Source organism: Phocoena sinus, chromosome 8 (genome assembly GCF_008692025.1).
Source record: "Phocoena sinus isolate mPhoSin1 chromosome 8, mPhoSin1.pri, whole genome shotgun sequence".
NCBI classification, from domain to species: Eukaryota; Metazoa; Chordata; class Mammalia; order Artiodactyla; family Phocoenidae; genus Phocoena; species Phocoena sinus.
The window spans coordinates 39,629,447-39,654,777 of record NC_045770.1 but is presented as its reverse complement, the minus strand read 5'-3'; the positions used below and the strand labels follow the sequence as shown (position 1 = coordinate 39,654,777).

General features: G+C 37.8%; 2 protein-coding genes across 3 annotated transcripts in view; one reads left to right on the top strand and one right to left on the bottom strand.

Annotated features, from left to right (window-relative positions):
• Positions 1–18,350, bottom strand: part of MRE11 (MRE11 homolog, double strand break repair nuclease) — a 72,716-nt gene extending 54,366 nt beyond the window's left edge. Inside the window, exons 1-6 of the mRNA XM_032640991.1 lie at positions 18,245–18,350; positions 17,396–17,513; positions 14,530–14,662; positions 10,197–10,357; positions 2,892–2,979; positions 1,433–1,574 (exon numbers count right to left, since the gene is read on the bottom strand). Coding sequence (XP_032496882.1) covers positions 1,433–1,574; positions 2,892–2,979; positions 10,197–10,357; positions 14,530–14,662; positions 17,396–17,415 — 544 coding nt within the window. The 5' untranslated portion in view covers positions 17,416–17,513; positions 18,245–18,350. The remainder of the gene's footprint in view (positions 1–1,432; positions 1,575–2,891; positions 2,980–10,196; positions 10,358–14,529; positions 14,663–17,395; positions 17,514–18,244) is intronic.
• Positions 18,351–18,456: 106 nt separating this feature from the next.
• Positions 18,457–24,579, top strand: ANKRD49 (ankyrin repeat domain 49). Of its 2 annotated transcripts, none has more exons than XM_032641994.1 (3): positions 18,457–18,528; positions 20,993–21,347; positions 22,728–24,579. In XM_032641994.1, exons 2-3 carry the CDS (start codon positions 21,090–21,092, stop codon positions 23,187–23,189), a joined length of 720 nt encoding a protein of 239 aa, XP_032497885.1. In that variant the 5' UTR covers positions 18,457–18,528; positions 20,993–21,089; the 3' UTR covers positions 23,190–24,579. The 2 variants fall into 2 exon arrangements, with proteins under 2 accessions (XP_032497885.1, XP_032497887.1); XM_032641996.1 differs by lacking the exon at positions 18,457–18,528 and adding an exon at positions 18,764–19,136.
• The last annotated feature ends 752 nt before the right edge of the window (positions 24,580–25,331 follow it).

The following is a 25,331-nucleotide window of genomic DNA, read 5'->3' as shown; positions in this document are numbered from 1 at the left end:
GGAGGGTAGAGACAGTCCAGTTAAGGAAAACAGAACAGGATGAGATGAGAGTTTGGGAGAAAATGGATGTCTGAAGCAGTTTGCTTCTGGCAGTGACTGAGGCATAATGGGATCTGTCCTTAGTCTGAAAGTAGGAGGATCAACCATTTTCTGCAGATATGATCCCTAACGTTAAAGTGATTAAAATACCTGTTAGTAGTTTTTTAAAAAAGCATATTCCACTTCCTGCTCTATCACTTGCAAAATCAGACATAATTCCTTGATCACATTTTCCATATCTCTAAAATATAGATAACCACGATGCTTCTCTACTTGTTGGCGAAATTATGAAAATTGGGCAAAGACTATAAGCTTCCTAGAGAAAGTATTTAAATAAACCATCCATCATAATTATTCTTTAAAAAACATACACAAAGAGAAAAGAAGTAAATAAGATTTTCTAAGGCTTCTATTATACTAGTCACTCAAAAAATAAAAAAAACTATGTAGAAGCTACAGTGTGAAACTTTTTCTCAATTTCTCTTGCGGTACTTTAAGGTTGGTTTAACATGAAGTATAATTTTTATAATACTCTATACACTACAAAATCAATAAAACTATTGCATCCATAAAACAAATCAAACTGAACTTAATCCAAGGAAAACACAAAAAAATAGCCTTTGAATGCACTCTAAAAATAGTTTTCCATTCATATGGAATAAAGCCTAGCAAAAACAAGCTTTTACCTACTGGACACTAAATAAGTTGAAGATAGTGAAGCTGATAAAGGAAATTTTCTGAGCATTGTAAATGATAGCTCTAGATTAGCGCTAATAAAAATATCATGTGAGCTACTAAAACAGGCTAAATATGTAATTTTAAATTTTTTAGTAGCCATACTAAAACAAGTAAAAGAAACAGGTGAAATTAATTTTAAGATATTTTATTTAACCCAAAATACCGGAGGTATTTTACATTTTTTTCTAAGTCTTTGAACTCTGATGTGTATGTTATACTTATAGCATATCTAGCCACATTTCAAGTGCCCAGTATCTACATGATTACTGTATTGGGCAGTGAAACTTTAGAACTTTCAAAGACTTCCAAGATATCAAAATGCAGTTTTTCTAATTACTCGATAAATGCTAATGTTCAGGATTTTTATCTGAGTCTAAAAGAAAGAAAAAATAAACAATAAATAGATACTAAAGGAAAAATATTTTTTCACCAAAACTGCTATTAAAAATAAGTATCAAGGACTATTGGTGCTTATAAAATACTAGAAAATTTCTACCAAAACCTTCTATCATTTTTTTAAGTCACCCATAAGGAATAATTAGATTTGCCTCACTTTTCCCCAAACAGCAGCAAAGTTAACTCCAGAATTTGATTTCCTAGCTGCTTAAACATTTAAACATTTATTGACATAAATAGTAAAATAAAACCATCTTACCTAAGCCATATAGAGCAATTTTTGTGCTTCCTTTTTGAAGCAAAACCGGACTAATGTCTATTTTCTCCACAGACATTGAACGTCCAAAGTGATTTACAAATCCAGCACAACTTAAAATATCCAGGGCGCAGAGCGAGTCTGCCTATGGACAATATTTTCAAATAATATAAATGTATATCTAAAAATAAGTAATCTGCATATCATATTATTACTTATTAAAAGTATATTTTATATAGTAGTTACAAAAACCTAGATTAGGATAATGTCTTCTCAAAACAAAATTACAATAGTAAAAGTATTCGCTGTCTTTTTTCTATTACAAGTGACCCGCTGCGACTGGAATCACATGCTAAATGCAAAGTTAACATTTCATCAAAACTTATGATGTCTTGTCCACTAAAAAATAAAAAACAGCCATGAAATCAGTGCCTTGTCACATTAAGCAGATCTCTTAAGAGGTGAGAAAAAAAAGACTAGCTAAGTAGTGATTTATAATACATTAATGACCAGATAAAACAAAAAGGTATTTTGAGATTATTTTAGGAGCCCTATTATTAAAGATCTTCCTCGACTTACAATGGGTTTAGGTCCCAATAAATCCATCGTAAACTGAAAATACCGTTAAGTCAAATATGCAGTTAAAGCACCTAACCTACCGAAAATTATAGCTTGGCCTAGCTTACTTTAAACATGCGCAGAACACGTACATTAGCCTACAGTTGGGCAAAGGTATAAATACTTTTACAATAAAGTATGGAGTATCTTGTGTAATATACTGAATAATGTACTGTAAGTGAAAAACAGAATGGCTGTATGAGTACAGAATGGCTGTAAGTGTAGCAGCTGTTTACCCTCGTGACCTTGTGGCTGATCAGGGTGCCTCGCTGCCTTTGCCCAGCATCACACGAAAGTATCTTCCCACGTATCGTTAGCCCAAAAAAGATATTCAAAATTCAAACTTCAAAGCGCAACTTCTACTGAATGTATATCCATTTCGCACCACTGTAGAGTTGAAAAATCTAAGGTCGAACCCTCATAAACTAGGGACAGTCTGTACTTTCATATCAAACAGAAAATAAGATGTTCTAATTTAGATTTAAAACTGTTCATGAAACCCTCATTTCCTACAGGTGAGATTTATGTGATAAGAGATACAAAAGCCCTTGGTAAATTGTAAAGCATTATACAAATGTTAGGTGTTTATTCCTCCTCCTGGTTACTTATTGTTAACCTTGGCACTTATGAAATAAATGTGTATGTCACATGCCAATTATTATTCCAGATTTTAAAAAATTATCAGAAAAGCAGTATAAAAGCTTCTATGAATGATAAAAAGTCAATTTGAACTTTTGACTCAATTTGACTACAAATTGCTGGGAAGAAGTGAAAGAATGCTTTCCAAAGACAAACTAAACTGATCGTTTCTAAAATTTCAACAAACTAAGAACCCAATAATTACCCCCGTAGGATCATCATGATTGCCATGAATACTAAACACAGGAATTGAAATGTTGAGATTGCTGTCTTCGTAGTTCACCCATGGAAACCTTAAAAGAAAAGAAAGAAAGAAAAGTTTCTGTAAGAGACAAAAGCTGTTTCCCCGTTATCCTCCTCCAAAAAATTAATACAGTTATAGGCAAACTGGATGATCTAAGCTGGCAAATGACCACTAGTTTGGAGCTTTAAAAAGATAAAATCCTAGGCAGCAGTTCATTTCAATTCAAGTTTCAAAAGTTCTCAAAGTACTACACTTTAAAAGAAAACCATACAAATATAATTAACAGGAAATAGGCTTTCAAAATTTTGAAAGCCTTTATAAAAGGTTTTTATTTGTAGAAGCGGGAGGGGAAATACATCTACTGTGGAATCCAAAAGACCTAGATTAAAAACTCCAGCTCTGGGCTTCCCTGGTGGCGCAGTGGTTGAGAGTCCACCTGCCGATGTGGGGGACACAGGTTCGTGCCCCGGTCCGGGAAGATCCCACATGCCGCGGAGCGGCTGGGCCCGTGAGCCATGGCCACTGAGCCTGCGCGTCCGGAGCCTGTGCTCTGCAACGGGAGAGGCCACAACAGTGAGAGGCCTGCGTACCGCAAAAAAAAAAAAAAAAAAAAAAAAAAACTCCAGCTCTATCACTTACTACTTGGATGACTTTAAAGTTTCCCACCCACTCTTGCTCCTAGTCACCAAGATTCTCTTCTCAGAGGCAAATAACATTAGGAATTTCTAGTGTATCTGTGCAAAAATATCTTATACCTGTAAAGCAAATAAATACATCTTCCTTCTTAGACAAATGGTAGCACAATATAGATTTCTGGCCCCTGCCTTTATCACTTTACATACTTTATAAATCATTCCATATCAGTACATAAAGAGCTTCCTTGTGATTTTTTTAGCAGGACACTGCATGGATTATTATAATGTGTTTAAGTAGTTACCTATCAATGGACATTTAGACTCTTTCCAGCCTTTTGTTTTACAAATATTGTTACAGTGAGTAATCTTGTACAAAGTTGCCCTTGCGAGAGTATAGGAAACTATCTAGAAGGAAACTGTCAGGTCAAAAGGAACGCGTGCATCAGGAACGCGTGCATCTGTAAATTTGATAACTACTGCCAATTTCCCTCCACAGAGGTTGTATGATTTACTCATAGTACAATGGCAATCCATGAGACTAACTCCCCCTACTCCACCAAGATACTGGGTGGGCCAAAAGGCTCATTCAGTTTTTTCCCTAAGATGGCTCTAGTAGCACATAGTTGTCTTTAACTCCATTTGAAACAATTTTGTTAGATTGTATGTGACAGCTGTCATATCAGGGGGCATTTAAAAAAAAAAGACTTATGAAAATTGGTGAAGGTTTGTGTAGTCATTTTAATACTGAAGATGGAAGGAAAAAAGCAACATTTTTGGCATGTTATGTTTTATTATTTTAAGAAAGGTAAAAACGCAACCGAAATGCAAAAAAAAGATTTGTGCAGTGTGTGGAGAAGGTGCTGTGATTGATCGAACATGTCAAAAGTGGTTTGAGATGTTTCGTGCTGGAGATTTCTCACTGGACGATGCTCCCTGGTCAGGCAGACCAGTTGAAGTTGAGAGCGATTAAATAGAGACATTAACTGGGAACAATCAACGTTATACCACGTGGGAGAGAGCCAACATACTCAAAATATCCAAAACAAGCATTGAAAATCATTTGCACCAGCTTGGTTATGTTCATCGCTTTGATGTTTGGGTTCCACATAAGTTAAGCGAAAAAAGCCTTCTTGACCGTATTTCTGCATGTGATTCTCTACTTAAATGTAATGAAAAGTTCCATTTTTAAAACAAATTGTGATGGGCAATGACAAGTGGATATGTACAATAATGTGGAAGCGAAGAAACTGTGGGGCAAGCAAAATGAACCACCACCAACCACACCAAAGGCCGGTCTTCATCCAAAGGTGATGTTGTGTGTGTATGGTGGGATCGGAAGGGAGCCCTCTATTATGAGCTCCTTCTGGAAAACCAAACGATTAATTCCAACAAGTACTACTCCCAACTGGACCAACTGAAAGCAGCACTGGACGAAAAGCATCCAGAATTAGTCAAGAGAAAACGCATACTCTTCCATCAGGATAACACAAGACCGCATGTTGATGACCAGGCAAAAACCGTTACAGCTTGGCTGGAAGTTCTGATTCATCTGCCATATTCACTAGACATTGCATATTTGGATTTCCATTTATTTAGATCTTTACAAAATTCTCTTAATGGAAAAAATTTCAATTCCCTGGAGACTGCAAAAGGCACCTGGAACAGTTCTTTGCTCAAAAAGATAAAAAGTTTTGGGAAGATGGAATTATGAAGTTGCCTGAAAAACGGCAGAAGGTAGTGGAACAAAAGGGTGAACACATTGTTCAATAAAGTTCTTGGTGAAAATGAAAAATGTGTCTTTTATTTTTACTTAAAAACCGAAGGCGCTTTTTGGCCAACACAACACATTATCAAGCTTTTTCAATCTATGCCAGTGGTTCTAAACCCTAGCTGCATGTTAGAATTTTCTAGGAGTATTTGAAGATCCACCAATGTCCAAGACACTCTCAGAGAGATTAAATGACCTGGAGACTGGGCATCAGTATTTTTTAAGATTCTTAGGTAATGATAATGTGCACCCAGGACTGAGAAATACTGATCTATATCAATCTTATAGGAGAAAAATATATCAGTATACTTCATTTTGCATCTTTCATATTCTTTTAATATGTTAAAATGCTACTTTATTTCCTTTTCTATGAACTATGTCCATATTCTTTACCTAATTTTTATTAAGTCATGGATTTTTTTTTAATTGACTTGAAAGAACTACTTAACTATTAACTATTGGGAAAATTAGACCGTAATTTGCCATGAGTTGCAAATATTCTTCCTGGTTGAACCCAGACTTTTGACTTCGCTTTGGGAGGCTCTTGCCATGCAGAAATTTACTTTTACAAAGACAAACATATCAATCTTTTTTTTTTTATGGATTCTGGGTTTGTGTTAACACTTAGAAAAGTCTTTTTCACATCCAGATCTTTTTTTAAAATGTCTAACAGTTTCTTCTAGTTCTTTTATTAAATAAGCTATATTTTTTGTGGAGATATGAGATACCACCTTTATCAAATACTAAATTCCCACATGTATTGTGGCTATTTCTGGAATTTCTATACTCTTCCACTTATCTGCCTATCAATTCATGAGTCATACCACTTTTTAAATTATTGTAGCATTATAATATACTTTCTTTTTTCCAGCTTTATTGTGATATAATTGACATGTAACATTTATGACTTTAAGGTATACAATGTGTTGATTTGATACACTCATATTTTGTAAAATGATAACCACTATAGCTTACTTACTACTTTAAGCTTCACACACACCTAGCTTAACAGCTGCATCATGTCACATAACTGCCATTTCTTTTTCGTAATGAGAATATTTAAGATCTACTCTCTTAGAAACTTTCAAGTATAAAATACAATATTACTAACTATAACCACTATGCTGTACATTAGATCTTGAGAACTTATTCATTTTTAAACTGAAAATTATATATTTTTTTGATCAACATCTCCCCTTTTCCCCCCAACTCCCTGCTCCTGGTAACCACCATTCTAGTCTCCATTTATATGAGTTCAGCTTTTTCAGATTCCATATACTGTATAAGTGATATCACACAGTATTTTTCTCTTTGTCTGATTTATTTTACTTAGCATAAAGCCCTCAAGGTCCATCCATGTTGTCTCAAATGAAAGAATGTCCTTTCTCATGGCTGAATATATATATATACATGGCTGTGTGTGCATATATATCTGCACACACACACACACACACACACACACACACACACATACATATATCACAACTTTATCCCTTCTTCCACTGATGGACACTTATGTTGTTGCCATATCTTGGCCATTGTGAATAATGCTGCAATGAATGTGGGAATGCAGATTACCTCTTTGAGATCCCATTTTCATTTCCTTTGGATATACACCCAGAGGTAGGATTGCTGGATCACATAATAATTCTATCTTTAATTTGGGGAGGAACCTCCACAGTGTTCTCCATAGTGGCTGCACAAATTTACATTCCCGCCAACAGTGCACAAGGGTTCCCTTTTCTCCACACCCTCTCCAACACTTGTTCTCCCTTATCTTTTTGATGACAGACATCCTAACAGGTGTGAGTGAGTTGATATCTCATTGTGGTTTTTATATGCATTTCCCTGATGATTAGTGATGTTGAGCACCTTTTCATGTACCTGTTGGTTGTTCTGTTTTCGTGAAAAATGCCACTGGAATTTTGATAGGGATTGAACTGAGCTAGTCACTACTTAGTAGTCTTCTTTTCTCAGAGTTTCCCTATCTTTGGTTTTTTTTTTTTGGTCTATTTTTTACATGAACTAGTAAACCAGAGGGAAAATTATCCAAAATATAGTACAAAGAGATAAAGTTATAGGGAATATTAAAAAGTGGGTAAAATATAAATAATTTTCAGAAAGAAAAAGAATAGGAAACAGAAAACATATGGATAAGAATTTTCCAAAATTGCTGCAAAAAAAATTCTTAGTTTGAAATGCATGTAGCCCAAACAGGATAAATAGAACTAAATCCACAACTAAATATGTCACAGTAAGACTGCAAAATGCTAAGGGCAATGAGAAAAACTTAATGGTTACCTGAGTGCTTTCTTTATGCCAGCTATTATTCTAAGCAATTTTCTTAATAACTACTCCTAACAACAATTCTGTAAGATTAGCACTATTCCCATCTTATAATAATGAAACTAAGGCAGGGCAAATCCAGGATTTGACCTCAGACAGTCTTATATCAGAATCCATGCTTTTAAGTACTATGTTATACTGCTTTTCCAGCAACTAAAACGATAGCAAGACTCCTCAAAAGCACCTAAAAATAAGAGTTTACTGACAGGCAGTGAAAAACTACTAAAAACTGTACTTCAGAAAGGAAACTGAATCTAGACAAAAGGAATGAAACATAAGAAACAGCAATAGTAAGTAAAGAAATAGGTAAACACGTCTATGGGGTGGGTGAAGCAGTTTAAAAATAATAAAGTTTTAGATTTGAATAGAAGACGGGTAAAGACTGATCAGAATTCTTAAAAACAAGGACATATGTTAAAAATTACAAGAATCTTTTAAAATCCAATTATATACTCAGCCAAATTATCAATCCGAAGTTAAAAATAGCCATTTTCGGGGCTTCCCTGGTGGCGCAGTGGTTGGGAGTCCGCCTGCCGATGCAGGGGACACGGGTTCGTGCCCCGGTCTGGGAGGATCCCGCGTGCCGCGGAGCGGCTGGGCCCGTGGGCCATGGCCGCTGGGCCTGCGCGTCCGGAGCCTGTCCTCCGCAGCGGGAGAGGCCACAGCAGTGAGAGGCCCGCGTAACGCATAAAAAAAAAAAAAAAAAATAGCCATTTTCTTACCTAAAAATATCTCCAAAAATTTACCTCCCAATATAAACTCATTTTTAAAATATATATATACAAATAGATAAGAAATAAATATAGCTATGTCTGTTTTCAGGGGTTACTTTATATATATATATTTTTAAATTCATTTTACATTTACATGTATACATGTGTGTATGTGTGTGTGTGTGTGTGTGTGTGTGTGTGTGTGTGTGTGTGTATTTAAGCTCTGTGCACTGAGAGAGCCTAGAAGCAGTGACAAGACAATAGCCATGTGCATGACTAGCATCCAGATTCTAGCTTCCAAAAGGAACCAAGACTTCTTGAAGAAATGGATGAGTCTAAAGCTAGGGAAAAGAAAATACAAAATTAGCCTGGAGCATCTTACAGAGCCAAAAAGGGGGGAAAAAAGATGACGCCATGTTGAAAGGACCCAAGAGGTGGTCTGAAAGAGTGTCCAATGGCTAAAGCTGGAACAATTTATTTGAGCAACAAAATAGATTATAATAGTATTAAATTACAATTCAAAGGAAAAAAATGAGTTCATACTGATATAAACAATTGAATAAATTCCTACTGATATAGACAATTGAATAAATAAATAAACAAATGGGGGACAAGGGACAAATCTTTACAGAACTATTCCAATTAATAAATGCAGAAAGAATGTGGGAAATGTTTAGAAAATCACCATTAGGACACCACAGTTAAAACTGCTGTAGGCAAGAGCCACTGACGAGTGCTAAAATTATTGGACAAACTTTAAAGAGAAACAGAATAGTTGCATAGCCTCCCCTAAAATATTTACCAATTACTGTAGTGGTTTTAACACGCCCATAAATTCTTTGATACTCTTTGCTCTCTCCAGGAAGTGAAACGTAATGCCCTCTCTTCGAGTGTGGGTTGGACTTAGCTACTCTCTTCTAACAAACAGTATATGGAAAGGGAAAAATAGTAACTTGACAGTGGAGAAACCTGCAAGACACCATCTTAACCAAGTGACCAAGGTTAACCTCACCAGTGCAGGCCATGTTGATAGCATGTACTCCTTACATACTGAGAAGGGCACTTCACCTATAAAGAATATTCTTTCCCCCAAACCAATAACCCTAGTCTAATCACGAGAAGAACCCAAGTTGAGAGACATTCTACAAAATATCTGACCAGTACAATTCAAAAGTGTCAGTGTCTGTCTGGAAAAGACTGGCATAGGCGAAAGGAGATTTTGAGACCATTTCAACTAAATGCAATGTGGTATCCTGTACGATGTTTAAGAAAAAACAGAGTACCTTTATGACATGGGGTTCTAGGTGAATACTGTAAATAAGTCCCCAAAGCACAAATATTAAAGAAGAAAAATAACGTGTTTGACTATGAACATCAAAATTAAATATTTCTGTCATCAAAAGGCCCTGTAAACAAAGTCAAAAGACAATCCACTGATTGGGAAAAAATACGTGCCTAGCAAAGGCTTAATATCTAGAAATAACTCCTGCAAATTCAACAGGAAAAGACAAAAATATCCCAATTTTTAAAATGGACAAAGGATATGAACAGAAGAGATACAATGTACAAAAAAAATTTGAGAAGTTACTCATCTCACTATTAATTAGGGAAATAGAATTTAATATAACAATGTACAGAAAATTCAAAGAACTACATTTACCAAGGAAATAGCTTATAGTAAAGGTAAAATGGCTAATTGTTACTGTGTTCATGTGTCTTATACAGAAAATATTATATATTATACATACATGTAATATTGAAATATCATAAGGAAACATTCATTTAAGCATTTACATATACTTACTTACTAAAACCGAAGTTGACCGACTGATCGCTGATAATTTCAAACTGTACAGGACGATCCCCCATGCAATATTTTCTTAATAACTCAAGGCAGTTATGTACTGTTTTTCTTGAGGGTTTATTTTCATGAAAAAGATCACCCCCTAACAAAATGAAATCCACCTAATCAACAGAAAATAGTGTGAAAATTAGTATGCTTTATAGATAAAATTTTTAAAACTATAGCGCAAAGAGATAGAAAAAAAATCTTGTAAAAGATACAATTATGTGTGGAGATTTAAAGCTTCATATTTTGTTTAGTTAAAGGGCCTTTCAATCTGGTTATTAATATGACTTCAGCTTAGGTTCCTAGACCACCTTCAAAAAGGCCATCTTCAAATTACTACACCAAGTTTCTAATTCACACTACCCAAAGTGATCATACTTCTTTTTTTAAAGTTATCCAAATCAAACATAAACTTAGCACTTTAATAAAACCTATGGAAGGGATAGCAGATTCAATCCAAATTATTCACTTGATTCGTTCAACAATTATTTAGAGTCCCTACAGGCACTGGCAGCTAAGGAAATAGCAATCTACAAAATATATCATGTCCTTGCCCTCATTAAATAGAGACAGCGTGCCATACCCTATACTGAGTGTGATAAGTAAAATACGATCCCTATCCTAAATATGTTCAAAATCTAATGGGAGAGACAAACTGCTAAGCATCTAAACGTAAGTCAGACTCTGACGCGCACTACAACAGATATATAGACAAACCAGGAGTAGAGATGACATTACAATTAATTCCAACTGAGAGGAGGAAATTCACCTGAGGACAACGTCTGGGAAGAATGGGCTAACATGGTGGCATCTGAGTTGCACCATGAAGGATAAATGAGATTTCGAGGAAGAACATTCAGGAACAACCAGAGAGAAGGGAAATCACACAGAAAGAAAGTCCAACACACTTTCAAAAGTGTACAATCTACTTAAAGAAATTTGATTAAGTTCTTAATTATACAAAAGAACCCAGCAATACAGATCGCCATGGGCTACAGTAGTGAGGGCAGCAGGATATGTCACCACAAAATGGACAACTGTGGCAATGGGGACTGTTTTGAGGTGAAGGCAATTAAGACCCAGCAGAGTCAGGAAAAGCTTTTTTACCTCTCTCTAAACTGCCTAAAAGAATCTGGATAGGGGGTATGTACCAGGAAGAGAGCTATTACTAGAGACAATTTCTGATATCAGAAAGACATCGCATGGCATGGCAAACACCTGTTTACCAAACATGTGCTCGTCTCATCTTCCTGTGCATTGCCTTCCTCCCCTTTAAAGCCCCAGACTCCTTTCCCCTTCTCCTTAGCTCAGGATGGCAGATAAGCCTCAATTACTTCACTGCTGAGGAGTCTCATACTTTTGTGGGGCTCCCATACATATGAAATTTATTTTTACCCTGTTAATCTGTCTTACATCAACTTGATTATTAGACCAGCCAGGGAACTTAGAAGGGAAGAAGGAAAAGATTTCTGCCCTGACAACAGTCAGAGAGACTTCAATAAAAATGTGGGATTTAAGCCAGGTCTTCAAAACTAAACGTGATTTGAGTAAAGGGAGAAAATGATCATAATCCAAGGCATAGAAGAAACAAAACAAAAACAACAAAGCAAACAAACATTTTTACAGGGGAGGGGAAAGAGAAATAGTTGTTTAAATGATATAGTTTCCCTTTTACCAGACGAAAAGAGCTCTGGAGGTTGGTCACTCAACCATGCAAATGTGCTTAACACTACTCAATTGTACCCTTAAAAATGGTTAGGATGGTAAGTTTTATGGTATGTGTATTTTACCACAAACAAAAAAAAAATTTTTTTTTAATATTTTTAAAAACTGGTTTGTGACTCCAGGGATCACTGAGAACACAACTTGCTTCTGTGGTCTTCCTGCCCAAAGTGAATCTACTCATGAGAAAACGTGAGACATCTCCAACTGAGGAATATTCTGCAAAAGTAACTACCCTGGATTCTTCAAAAGTGTCAGGGTCATGAAAGACAAGGCAGACAGATGAAACATCCCAGATTACAAGATACTAAAGAGACATGACAACTAAATGCAAAATGTAATCCTGGATTGGCAACTGGACACCACTGACCTGCCCCCAAACTGCTATGACAGACTTTGTCGAGACAACTGGCAGCATCTTAGAATTACATGATCGTACTGAATCAACATAATTCCCTGGTTTTGATAAGTGCACTGTGGTTACATATGTAATTTACTCTCAAATGGTTCAGAAAAAGTGTGTGGGGCTTCCCACGTGGTTGAGAGTCCGCCTGCTGATGCAGGGGACACGGGTTTGTGCCCCGCTCCGTGAGGATCCCACATGCCGCGGAGCGGCTGGGCCCGTGAGCCATGGCCGCTGAGCCTGCGCGTCCGGAACCTCTGCTCCGCGACAGGAGAGGCCGCAACAGTGAGAAGCCCTCGTACCGCAAAAAAAAAAGTGCCTACTGCTTGCCAGATCCTTTCTAGGTACTAGGATACACATGAGCAAACAAAAAAGATTTTTCATTCTCATGGAGTTCACCTTCTAGTAAAGAAGATAATACACACGTAAATAATTCAATAAATTATTTCAGATGGTGCTATTAAAAAAAAATAAATGAGTAATGTGATAAGAGTGTTTGGAGACATCAGGTAAGACCTCCCCCAAAAAGGTAAAACTGGAATTGAGAACTGAGAAGTCAACCCTGGCAAGATCAAGGTGCTCTGAGCAGGAAGAGAACCACACATGCAGAGGTACCAGAGTAGAAAAAACATCTCTGTATGGATGAAGCACAAACCAACCAGGCAGAGTGGAAGGAGATGAAGTCTCCTGGCAGGGGCCAGATCACACTGAACCTTGTAGTTTCATTTTTATTCTAGATTCAGTGGAAGGCCACTTAGATTATAAGCGGCAGAGTGACATGATCTGACATGATTTTTGTAAGTTCATTTTGGCTGCTATGCTGAATACTGTAGGGGGAAAGAATGGAAGTAAAAATACCTAAGGGGAGCTACTGCAGTCCAGCAAAATATGACAAAAGGTTTGGACTAAGTTTACAGACATGAAGGTAGAAAATAGTAGAGAGGTTCCACTTGTATACATTTGGGAATAAGAACCAAAGAACTTGTAGAAAAACTGAAGAGAACTCTGAGGAAAAGTCAAGGTTGAAGTTTGCAAGTCCCCAGAATTTGTATTTATTCCCCAGCTGTCTTTTGGGCTCGAGATGGACATTTCAACTGTCTGCTGGAATGTTTCCTTGAATGTCCTATTGGAATCTCCAACTCAAATGGTCTCAATCAGAATTCATCACCTTCCCACATTAGGAAGGATGTTATAAGGAAGTATGAAAATACGGAAGAAATCTTTCTTATTTAAAACCTACTTCTATTATTGGTACCACCATCCACCCAAACATAATACACTCCAGAGTCACCGTCATCCCCTTCTCCCTCATCCCCACCCCCTACGACTGACTAACCAAAGTATCCAAATCCTCTCTTTGTATTATCTCCTGCATTCACTTCCTCTTTTCCATTCCATGGCACCACTTTTAAAAAGCCTCCAACTTATCTTGCCTTCATGCTGGACTCTGTTGCCAGAAGACTTTCTATTAAACGGGGTACAAACTCCTCAATCTGGTATTGAAGCTCTTGATGCAGCTCAAACCACATTTCTAGTCTTTCAGTGCGCTTTCTAACACGCGACCTACCAGTGAGCCAAACAGCTGCTGTACCCCTAATGGACCAATCATCTTGCCTCTGTGCCCTTCCTACTGCTTCACGGGAGGTGTACACTCTCTTTGCTCTTCACTCATTAAAAGCCTACCATCCTTCTAAGCCCAAGTTAAATGCCACTTCATTCACCTCATCTTGCTATCCTCATCTAAATGTGATCTCTTCTACCTCCAAACTCCCAGGAAATGCTGTTTATAATCTTATGGCTCTCGCATCTGAGCATCTTTGACATTTATCGTATCTCACATACTGACTTGCTTGCTGCATGTTCTTTGAAAGCAGAAACTATGACAGTCATCTTTACATTTCAAATAGAAACTGCCACGGGATACTGCACTCAGTAAACACTGTAAATATTTGTAAATTTTTACAGACTATTTACAAAAGTAGCTCCTACTTGAATTCAGGGAATAAAGCACACAAAATCTGCTTTGGGCTTTCAGTATACTGATATTTAAGCAGGCAGTGTGAGCACATGGGCCTATAAAACAAACCTCTATCTTTAAAAGGAAAAAGAGCAAGTTGAGTAAGGGAACTTGGTAGAAATCGCAAAAATGCAAACTAAACTCACATCATTTTCCTGGGCAAGTCTTAAAATTTCATCAAGTGTTACAAACGTATCATTTCCTCTGACGGCATCTTTTTCCATAAATCCCAGATGAATATCTGTTGCAACTAAGACTTTAAATGTATTTTCATCATCGCTGTATTTAAAAAGAAGAAACATGTCAATATAATTCATTAAAAGGATGTTCAAGCAAACTGAAACCTAAATCTATAAAATAATAGCAGTTATGACGTAAAATCATTTTTCTAGCCCTAAACTAGGTCCAAAAATTTGAAGCATTCAACAGACCATTAATGTCACAGTTTTCTTACCACTAATACAAAGCAGAACAAATGTACACACATTTTTAAAAGGTTTTGTAACTGCTTCAGAAATGTATAACCTCATTACAACCAGTTTCATAAACTGATATGTAACCTGGATTTGAAAGCTTGGTTGTTTTCCTGCTCTGTTCTACAGCAAAAATCCAAGAGGATTTGATCCCAGTATCTAAACTTGCTATTTATCTACTTTGCACTTTCCCACGAAAATTAGAATTAACTGGTTAATTTTAAAAGCCCTTCCCCTTACTTTATAAGTAGATTTTTATCCTAATAAACTAGTAACTTACATCCAGGCCCCTGAAGAAGTTTGCTCTCCATACAAAGTTAGTTTTTCACTAATGACTTTGGCCAAGTAACAAAACTAATTTACAATGCCATTTAAATTTGGTAGTATTCAAAAGTACTTTCGTGTGAAGCAGCAATATGATAGTTATTAATTCTCTCTTAAACTTAATATAACTTTTAATTGTCTTTAAAATATTTTGGTATCCCTGATCTCATCTCAACTCCCACACGTAAACAGGTTAAGTATTGTTATCTCTGAAAAACTAGAAAGCTATATACAGGGAAATTAACTGATTTATCATGAAACAAAATGGTAGAAATGGAACTAAAACCCGGTATTAACACTCAGGCTGTTTTCACTAAACCATACGAACTTCAAAAAAAATTTATATATATATCTCCAAAATTCAAATCTTTATACATAAGAGAATTTTCCAGAAAAGATTTCTCTTCATAAACTTCAAAATGATATGAACAGTTCTGATTGCTATATACATACGGGTAAGTCAGAATACTTTCAGATTACTACCCAGACTTCCATAGCAATTTGTAAGGTATTTTCCCTTGAGGTCTCTCACTTAAATATGAGAATTAATCTGAGAGTCTTTTTTTTTTTTTTTTTTTGGCCACGTTGGGTCTTCGTTGCTGTGCGCCAGCTTTCTCTAGTTGCGGAGAGCAGGGACTACTCTTCGTTGCGGTGCACGGGCTTCTCATTGCGTTGGCTTCTCTTGTTGCAGAGCACGGGGTGTAGGCACGGGGGCTTCGGTAGTTGTGGCACGTGCACTCAGGAGTTGTGGCTCACGGGCTCTAGAGCACAGGCTCAGTAGTTGTGGCGCACGGGCTTAGTTGCTCGGTGGCATGTGGGATCTTCCCCAACCAGGGCTCGAACCCGTGTCTCCTGCATTGGCAGGCGGATTCCTAACCACTGCGCGACCACCAGGGAAGCCGTGAGAGTCATTTGTAATCCAATTATACAAATGAAGAAATGGAGACAAAGTTTAGAGGCTTGCTAACTTGTCCAAGGTTACACAATGCTAATTAAGAAATTAAGGGGACTTCTCTGGTAGTCCAGTGGTTAAGACTCTGTGCTTCCAATGCAGGGGGCCCGGCTTCAATCCCTGGTTGGGGAACTAAGGCCACACATGCCGCAACTAAGCCCACATACCGGAACTACTAAACCCACGCGCTCTAGAGCCCGCAACTAGAGAAGCCCGTGCACTGCAAGGAAGACGGGGCGTGCTGCCACGAAGACCCAGTGCAGCCTAGATAGATTAGATAGATAGATAGACAGACAGATAGATAAAAAGAAATTAAAACAAGGGTGAAAGATTCCAAGTTTGAAGCTTTTTCCACATAACTTTTTCTAGTCCTTTTATTTATTTTCATTTTAGTCAGATTCATTTGCAATTTATTCAGTAATAAAGCAATTTACTTCTTTAAAAATCTGCTTTAGGGCTTCCCTGGTGGCGCAGTGGTTGAGAGTCCGCCTGCTGATGCAGGGGACACGGGTTCGTGCCCCAGTCCAGGAAGATCCCACATGCCGTGGAGCAGCTGGGCCCGTGAGCCATGCTGTGCTTCACAACGGAAGAGGCCACAACAGTGAGAGGCCCGCATACCAAAAAAAAAAAAAAATCTGCTTTAAAAGACTTGCATTAGGACCTCCCTGGTGGCTCAGTGATTAAGAATCCCCTTGCCAATGCAGGGGACACGGGTTTGATCCCTGGTCCGGGAAGGTCCCACATGCTGCGGAGCAACTAAGCCCGTGAGCCACAACTACTGAAGCCCGCGCGCCTAGAGCCCCGAGCTCTGCAACAAGAGAAGCCACCGCAATGAGAAGCCTGCACACCGCAACCCCGCTCACCGCAGGTAGAGAAAGCCCGCCGCAACAATGAAGACCCAACGCAGCCAAAAATAAATTAATTAAGAAAAAAAAAGACTTGCATTAGCTAGTAAGACTTAGTCCAAGCATATTTATAGCTTCAATAGTTTAAGACAAAACATAAGAACATAAACTTATATAGCAATATGCCAACCTACTGCAAAACCCCAATCTATAGCTGCATATTATCTTTAGTTAATAAACATATAGCATGAAATGTTAACCATTCCAAATATTCATTTTGATGACTAACACTTGTATTCAGAGGCAAGGTCTTTATTTACTCATAATTTATTAAATAAGTTTTCTTTTATGGTGATCATAGTTGATAGACTGTAGAAACCTAAAGCAACAAAGACGACTTCGGAAGACAGGTGCTTACAGAGCATCTGCAGGACTCATTTCTATGATCAGTCCAGCTCCTCCAGGACCACTTCTCTCTCGAAGTACCCCTGGGTCCTGTGCTCAAACACGTCAGAAAACTCACTCGATTCCAAATTCTAAAACAAAATTATATTATTTAAAACACATTTTTAAAAAGCAGACTGACAATTTTGGAAGTGTCTCATTTTCAATTAAGCACCTACTATACTTTTATTTTCAGAGCTTAAAAACAAAACAGAAAAACATATCTCCAGTGATACTCTAGTTTCACCATTATGATTAAGCTCCTCTCCTGTTTCCCTTTCTATGCCCCATGGGAAGCTAATGCTTGTTAAATGAACGGGCAAAAAGGGTCACATCCAATAGTTCTGGTTTAGCACACGAACTCTGGATGTGCAGAAATGTTTAAGTTGCATGCATGGGCTACTCTGGAGCATGAGGCGACCCCGTATTTCCTGCTTAAACACAAAAATTTTTTTTTAAGGAATGGGCTTGTTTTGAAAAGATAGGGGGTCCACGTTTAAAGCTAGTGTAAATAAGCAGAAACACGTGGTTTAAGGAAAATGGCCAGGATCTTTGGGGAGGAGCGGCTGCCACCGCGGAACGACCCCTCCCACGTCCGGATTCCTGGTTCGGTGGGGATTCTAAGCCTCAGCAGTCCCGCACCACCGGACCCTCAGAAACCAGAACGCGGAAACCTCCCAGGCTCCTCCCGAGCCTACCCGGCCCAGAGTCAATCCTCTCTGGGCTTCCGCTCGCGATCCTGCAGATACAGAAAGCGACTCCTAAACTACCCCACATCTGGACTCTCCAAAGCCCCACCCTGGAACCCGAGGCTGTCTTTTACCCGGGAAGAAGGAGGGAGATTCTTGAGAAGAAAAGCAACAGCACCGCCTGAGAAGCAGCTTGGCCATAAACATGAATTAAGCGGGAGAGAAAAAGCACCTCCTTCTCTCGCGATACCTCATAAATGACGTAGGTGCTTCAACTCCTCTCATTGGCTGCCGACTGCCGTAAGGTAGCAGGAAAAGTTGCAGCGAGGACCCGCCCTCATACAGGAGCCAATCCTGAGTAGCCCGGGGGACGAACCCCGGAAGCGAGCTTTCCGGCGGCGATTTTCCCCTCTCTAAGGTGGGTAGGTCTTTCTCGTCCGGGGCCAGGGGCTACGCTTCCTGGTCGCCTGGCGCCACCTAAGAACTCCTGGGCCCAAAGGGGCGGGTGCCCTGTCGACCCCTCCGAGCCCTGCAAATCGGGCCGCGTCGTGAGTCCTGAGTAGGGCTGGAGCGGCTTCTTCGCTCGTAGAAGTTCGGAAGGCCTCAGACGCGACTCCTGGGCCTGGGAAGTGACCAGCCGGTGCTGGAGGGCCGGGACTGGTGGTCTTCTCCCTCACCTCCACTCCCCAGAGATTGAGCATTCGGACTCCAGTTTACAAGACTTTCCCTGCGTCCCCTTATTGTCTGCCTGGATCTCGGGTTCAGCACATCTGCATTGCTTTGTGCTGACAGCAGTAAAATAGAGTACATTAAAAAACAATGTGAAACTTTTGAATTAGAAAATTTGGGCTTTTAGTTCCATTGAAAGTTGTTTTAATCTATCAGAACCTCAGCGCCTTCACTTGTAAAATGGGGTTTACGGCCCCACCTGTCACTGAATTGTTAAGAGTTAACATAGTTTAGATCTCTTATGGAATGTGATCTTTAAAAAACATACCCTAGTTCTTCTTGGTGGAGTATCATCAAGTAGGTATCTTGATCGGCTTTTAAGCCCTGAATCAGGGAGATGCACCTGGGGTTGACTTTCTAAATTAAATCCATTAAGAAATTTTTATATGTAATTTATTGTACCTGGAACAGTAAATTTAAATTATAAAAAGAGTTTTTATGAAAAGGAAAGGGGGGTATAAGATCTGTGCTATAATGTTACTGTGGTTGATACAAATGACAGGTGAACTATACAGTAAGGTATTTAATAAAGTGTTTAATGAGTAGATTTGTGATGACTTTTGTATTGCAAAGTTCAGAGAACAGTTTGAGGAAAGTGAAAATATTAGAACATAAAGCCTTTCTGATAGGGTCTCTCGATTGACTCTGTAAAGTTGGACAGTCTTTGGAAATCCTTTAGTACAATCCTTTCATTGTGCAACAAAGTAACAGGTCCAGAGAAGGTACTGGTCATGCGGGATAAATTTAAACTTGACTTTAATGCTCTTGGCAGTAGTAATAAAATCTACTGATGCATTAGGATTGTATCAATTAAAGCTCGTGAAAATTAGGTAGAAAGAAATCAGTATCTTAGGGGTACACGACTAACTCTCAAATTTCTCAGAATCCATTCCAAGCAAAATCAAGTGATAGGGCTTTAATTCTACAAATATTTCTTAATGTTTGCTTTATATAAGTGGGACATAAATGTAAGTTAAATATAGTCCCTATCCTTAAGATTACAATCTTTTAAGAGACTAAAACAAGAACAAAATTAGTGGTGAAATAAAACGGTATGTAGCACAAAAAAAGTAGAAACTAGAGAGAGATCTAATTTGGAGGCTCAAGAAAGACAATGAAGGAGGCAACATCTGAGAAGAGTCATGAAAGACTGATAAGATTTCGACAAGTATAGTTGGGAAGCTGAGAAATATTTTTAAAATATCTATTATTCTCATTTTGTTTAAAGTTTAATCTGCTGCATAACTCTTTAAGCTGATACTGGTTTATAAATTGTTATGGCAGCCTAGCAGAATAAATATCATTTCCTTCAGGAAGCCTTCTCTACTCCCTGAGGACTGGGTTAATTATGACCTTCCTGTATATTCATCATATCTAGATATGGTCTTATTATAGCACTTAAACACTGTCTTTGCCAATCTCCCTGACGAGACAGGAAGCTTCTTGAGGTTAAGACGTGGATCTTGTTCATTATTGAATCCCAGTACCCAGAGACTGGCACATACCAGGCATTCTATTCATCTTTGTTGAATGAAGGAGTAAATGACAGCCAAAGTTCCGTTTCAAAACAAGAACCCAACTAAGAACTATAGTTATCTGTCAATGAATAGGACTACGTTTTAAAGCAGTGAATTTTCCTAAGCCTGAAATTGTTAAAGTAGAAATAGGTTGATTATTACAGATGTCATGATAAAGATATCTGCATTGATGAGAGATTGGGACACATGTCCTCTGGGGGCTATTCCATCTCTAAGAATCTCTGATTCTTGGAAGTAGATTTTTTAGGAACTAAAAATTTTTGCTCCTGCTTTATAGCTTCTGTGTGTCTAGTCTATAAAAATCGTGAATGTGGTTATCTTTATTAGGTATAATTTAAAAGCTTCAAGCATTAATCACTGTTAGCATAATACAATATAGTATGTGAACCAATAGATTCAAAATAGTGTTATAACCACTGACTTGGTAGAAAAACAATATTAAAAATAAAGATAACTGAAATCTATCAGTTCCAATATTTTATGAATGTGAAGGGTATTAATAAACACCAAAAAAGTTTAGACAGGGCTTATTTGTGTATATTTGCAAGACTTATCTATGCTATTGATAAAGCCTCAATAACCACTTTGCTCCTAATTTTTGTGTTTGTGTTTCAGATCTTGATGAATAAAATAAAGCAGACATAATTCATCTCTGGAAAGAGTATTTATACTGTGGCATTTGAAATGCTTTGTATTTAGAATAGTAGTAAAAATGGAAAAACAGAAAGTAAATGATGATGGAAAACCAGACCCAGAGAACTCCTTGGACTTTTCTGAACACTTTAACCAACTTGAATTATTAGAAACACATGGACACCTTATTCCCACTGGCACCCAAAGTCTCTGGGTAGGGAATTCTGATGAAGATGAAGAGCAAGATGAAAAAACTGAAGAGTGGTATCAATTGCAAGAAAAAAAAATGGAAAAAGATCCAAGCAAATTGCTTCTTTGGGCTGCTGAAAAAAATCGGGTAAAAAAAGAACAGTTAAAGAGGAAACCTTAATTTAGTAGGAAACGTATTAGACTGGAAGCCAGAAGACCTGTCCTGAATCTTGCTTTAGTCTGTAACTTTGGGCAAAGCCTACTGTTTCTGAACCTCTATTTTCTTATCTGTAAAAATGGCCACCATAATACCTGCCTCTTTCATACAGGGTTTTATACAGAGGCAATGTATGTGAAAACACATAGTAAGCTACAAAGTGTCACATGGGTATTTTGGGGAGCTTTAAGAATAATTATAAAGAGAGCAAGCAATCATCTGTATCTTTAAATCATTTATATTAAGTCATTAGGGTCATCCTAAAGACAAGTATTTAGTAAAGAGAGGATGGGAATTAACATTTATTAAATACCAACTGTACCATGTGCCTTACTACATTATTGATTTAATCCTCATATATCCCTATAAGATATGTCATATTCTTCCCTTTTACAGATTAAGAAGTTGAGATTCAGGAACATTAATTTGCCCAGAATCATCCATAGTAGGATGACCCTGCTTAACAGCCAAAGTCTGTTCTTCCCACTTAGCCATTTGTATCTTGTTTTACTAAGTTCCCCCATGCCTCTGTTAATAAACTAATAAATGGTCTTATATTTTTGTATAACTTTTTAAGCCAAGAGCAGACTGCATCCCACCAGAGGTCCTCAGACCAAACTGAAAATCACTTCCTGAAAACATGTATCTGAGGTTGTTTTAGTTAGAAGGAATTGCGCTCCTTAATCTCGACTTCCTTGTTACCATTGTATTCTACTGTTAAAAGAAGTTTTTTTTTTTAATTGGAGTGTAGTTGATTTACAATGTTGTGTTGGTTTCAGATGTACAGCAGAGTGATTCAGTTATACATATATTCTTTTTTAGATTGTTTTCTCATTTAGGTTATCACAGAATATTGAGTAGAGTTCCCTGTGCTATACAGTAGGTATTTTTTAAAGTTTTATACAGTATGTATATTGGTGTGGTAATCCTACTACAGAAAGATCAGTCTGTTCCATTACTATGTTTTCTTCACAGATGAAATATAAAATATTAATACAATTCTAGCCTGTATTATTCATCTAGGACTATAGCTTTTATACAATAAGCCTTCATTGGACGAGGAATAAATGTATGGTTTGGTATTCAGAGAATCATGCTCTTAGAATCAACAGTTTACAGTTAACACTGACTTGTTCATTGTTAAATCAGTTCCCCACCCCCCCAAAAAAAATCGTATTTTTTATTTTACAGTCATCTGCTAACAAAGAAGTTTTTATTTAACTTAATTAAATCGAACACTAGATGGTTTAATTTTCTTTGCTTATTGTTTCATTTCGAGTTGGGTTTGTAAAAGATCTATTTTCTTCTCAGCTGACCACAGTGCGAAGACTGCTTTCAGAAAAGGCCACCCACGTGAACACTCGAGATGAAGATGGGTACACCCCGCTCCATCGAGCAGCCTACAGCGGACACTTAGACGTGGTCCGGGAGTTGATTGCACACAGGGCAGATGTTCATGCGGTGACTGTGGATGGCTGGACACCCCTGCACAGTGCCTGTAAGTGGAATAACACTAGAGTGGCTTCTTTCTTACTGCAGCATGATGCCGATATCAACGCCCAAACAAAAGGCCTCTTGACCCCCTTACATCTAGCTGCTGGGAACAGAGACAGCAAAGATACCCTTGAACTCCTCCTGATGAACCGCTACATCAAAGCAGGTCTGAAGAACAACCTGGAAGAAACTGCGTTTGACATCGCCAGGAGGACAAGCATCTATCACTACCTCTTTGAAATTGTGGAAGGCTGCACAAATTCTTCACCTCAGTCTTAATGGTTCTAATAATTTTCTTAAGTTTCTAAGTCCCAGTGCCTCCTTTGTGTGAGATGTGAAATGTCCCCATCATACAAAGTTGACATCAAAAGTCTTAGGACAGTAATTCAGTGGTACTCACGATAATATCCTTCCAAGTGATTGCCTGACCTTGATGTCAAAATGTATTTGGAAGTTGATTGGATATATCTTTAACGATTTCCGTGGTGTTTGTGATTTTTATCAAATCATTTTAACTTACCTATACTGAAAAACTTGTCACAAGCTGTACAGAAAACTAATGATATTTTTGGTGCTGATCCAAGAGAAATGTATTTTTAAATATTCCCCCATCCTAGATCTTTGTGCAGTATTTAGTATATTAATGTGTATTTTTATAAGGTCAGGTAACTCAGAATTTCATTTAAAACTCTTAATATACTGGTGCAGTTCAGCTGTCTTCTCTGCATCACCATAGCCATTTGCTTTCATTGTAAACCGTAAGAATGAACATATTAGTGTCTTGAATCTCCGTAAATTAAAAAAAAATCAAGACACCTAGATCTTTGTTTTCTAGAACCTAGGCCATTTTCAGGAAGTAGCTAGGTGTTTAATCCACGAATTTTATATACTGCCCCCTCCCACAATCCACACAATCCTGTGGACCATCCTACCTCACCCTGGTCAACCTGCATATTCCTTATGCTGCTGGTGAGTCAGCACGACCCTTCAGACATGCGCACAACTATACCTTGGTTCAGATCATAACGTATCTGCTCTCCAGCTAGTTTTACCTCCCTGGTCCTGCTGAGCTGGGCACTGCTCATCTAGACTCTCAAGTTCACAGGAAATGTTCTTTTCCAGGGTCCTCATTTTATACAAGCCACACAAAGACAAAGTGACAGGGAAAAGGGATTCTAAGAATGAGGGGATGATGATTATATTGGGGTGAGAACCGCAAAGTGGCTCAGGCCTTTTTTAAAAGCCACATTGTGGATAGTGACAAAAGCATAAATATAAATATTCCAAAAAAAATAAAAATTTTGAACAACCAAAAAAAAAAAGCATGAATTCTTTTTTTACCTGTGTATCTTCCTTGGATCCATAACATGTTTATTCATTCCAGCTAAGAGATGGAAGCAACCCAAAAGCCCACTGACAGATGAATGGAGAAAATGTAGTATATACAGAAAATTGAATATTATTAAGCCTTAAAAAAGAAGGAAATCCTAACACATGCTGCAACAGGGATTAACCTTGAGAACATTATGCTAAATAAAATAAGCCAATCACAAAAAGACAAATTATGTATGAGTCCACTCATATGAGACATCTAAAATATTCAAATTCATAGGGACTTCCCTGGTGGCGCAGTGGTTAAGAATCCGCCTGCCGATGCAGGGGACACGGGTTCAAGCCCTGGTCCGGGGAAGATTCCCACATACCACGGAGCAACTAAGCCCGTGCACCACAACTACTGAGCCTGCGCTCTAGAGCCTGTGAGCCACAACTACTGAGCCCGTGTGCCACAACTACTGAAGCCCACGCGCCTAGAGCCCATGCTCCACAACAAGAGAGGCCACTGCAATGGGAAGCCCGTGCACTGCAACGAAGAGTAGCCCCCGCTCGCCACAACTACAGAAAGCTCGTGTGCAGCACAGAAGACCCAACACAGCCAAAAATAAATAAATCTATTAAAAAATAATAATAAAAAAATAAATAAAATTTTCAAATTCATAGAAACAGAAAGTAGAATGGTTGTTGCCAGGGTCTGGGGGAAGGGAGAAATAGGGAGCTGGTGTTCCATGGGTATAGAGTTTCTGTTTTGCAAGATGAAAAAGTTCTAGAGATCCATTACACAGCAATGTAAATATACTCAACACTTTAAAATGGTTAAGATGGTTTAAAAAAACTATTAGTCATACGGAAAAGATAATTGCAAATGTTTGTGATTGTCAAAGTACCTTAAATGGCCTCATTAATTTTACAAGTAAATATTATGATACAGATTTGGAAAATTAGTATCTTTAAAAGATAATTGACTGTTTAAAGAAAAATATTAACAATTTTTACAGAGTTTATAACATATCTAAAAGTAAAATATATGTCAACAGTTATATAATGGCTGGAAGGAGAGAAATGGAATTTCTTTTTTTGGCGGCA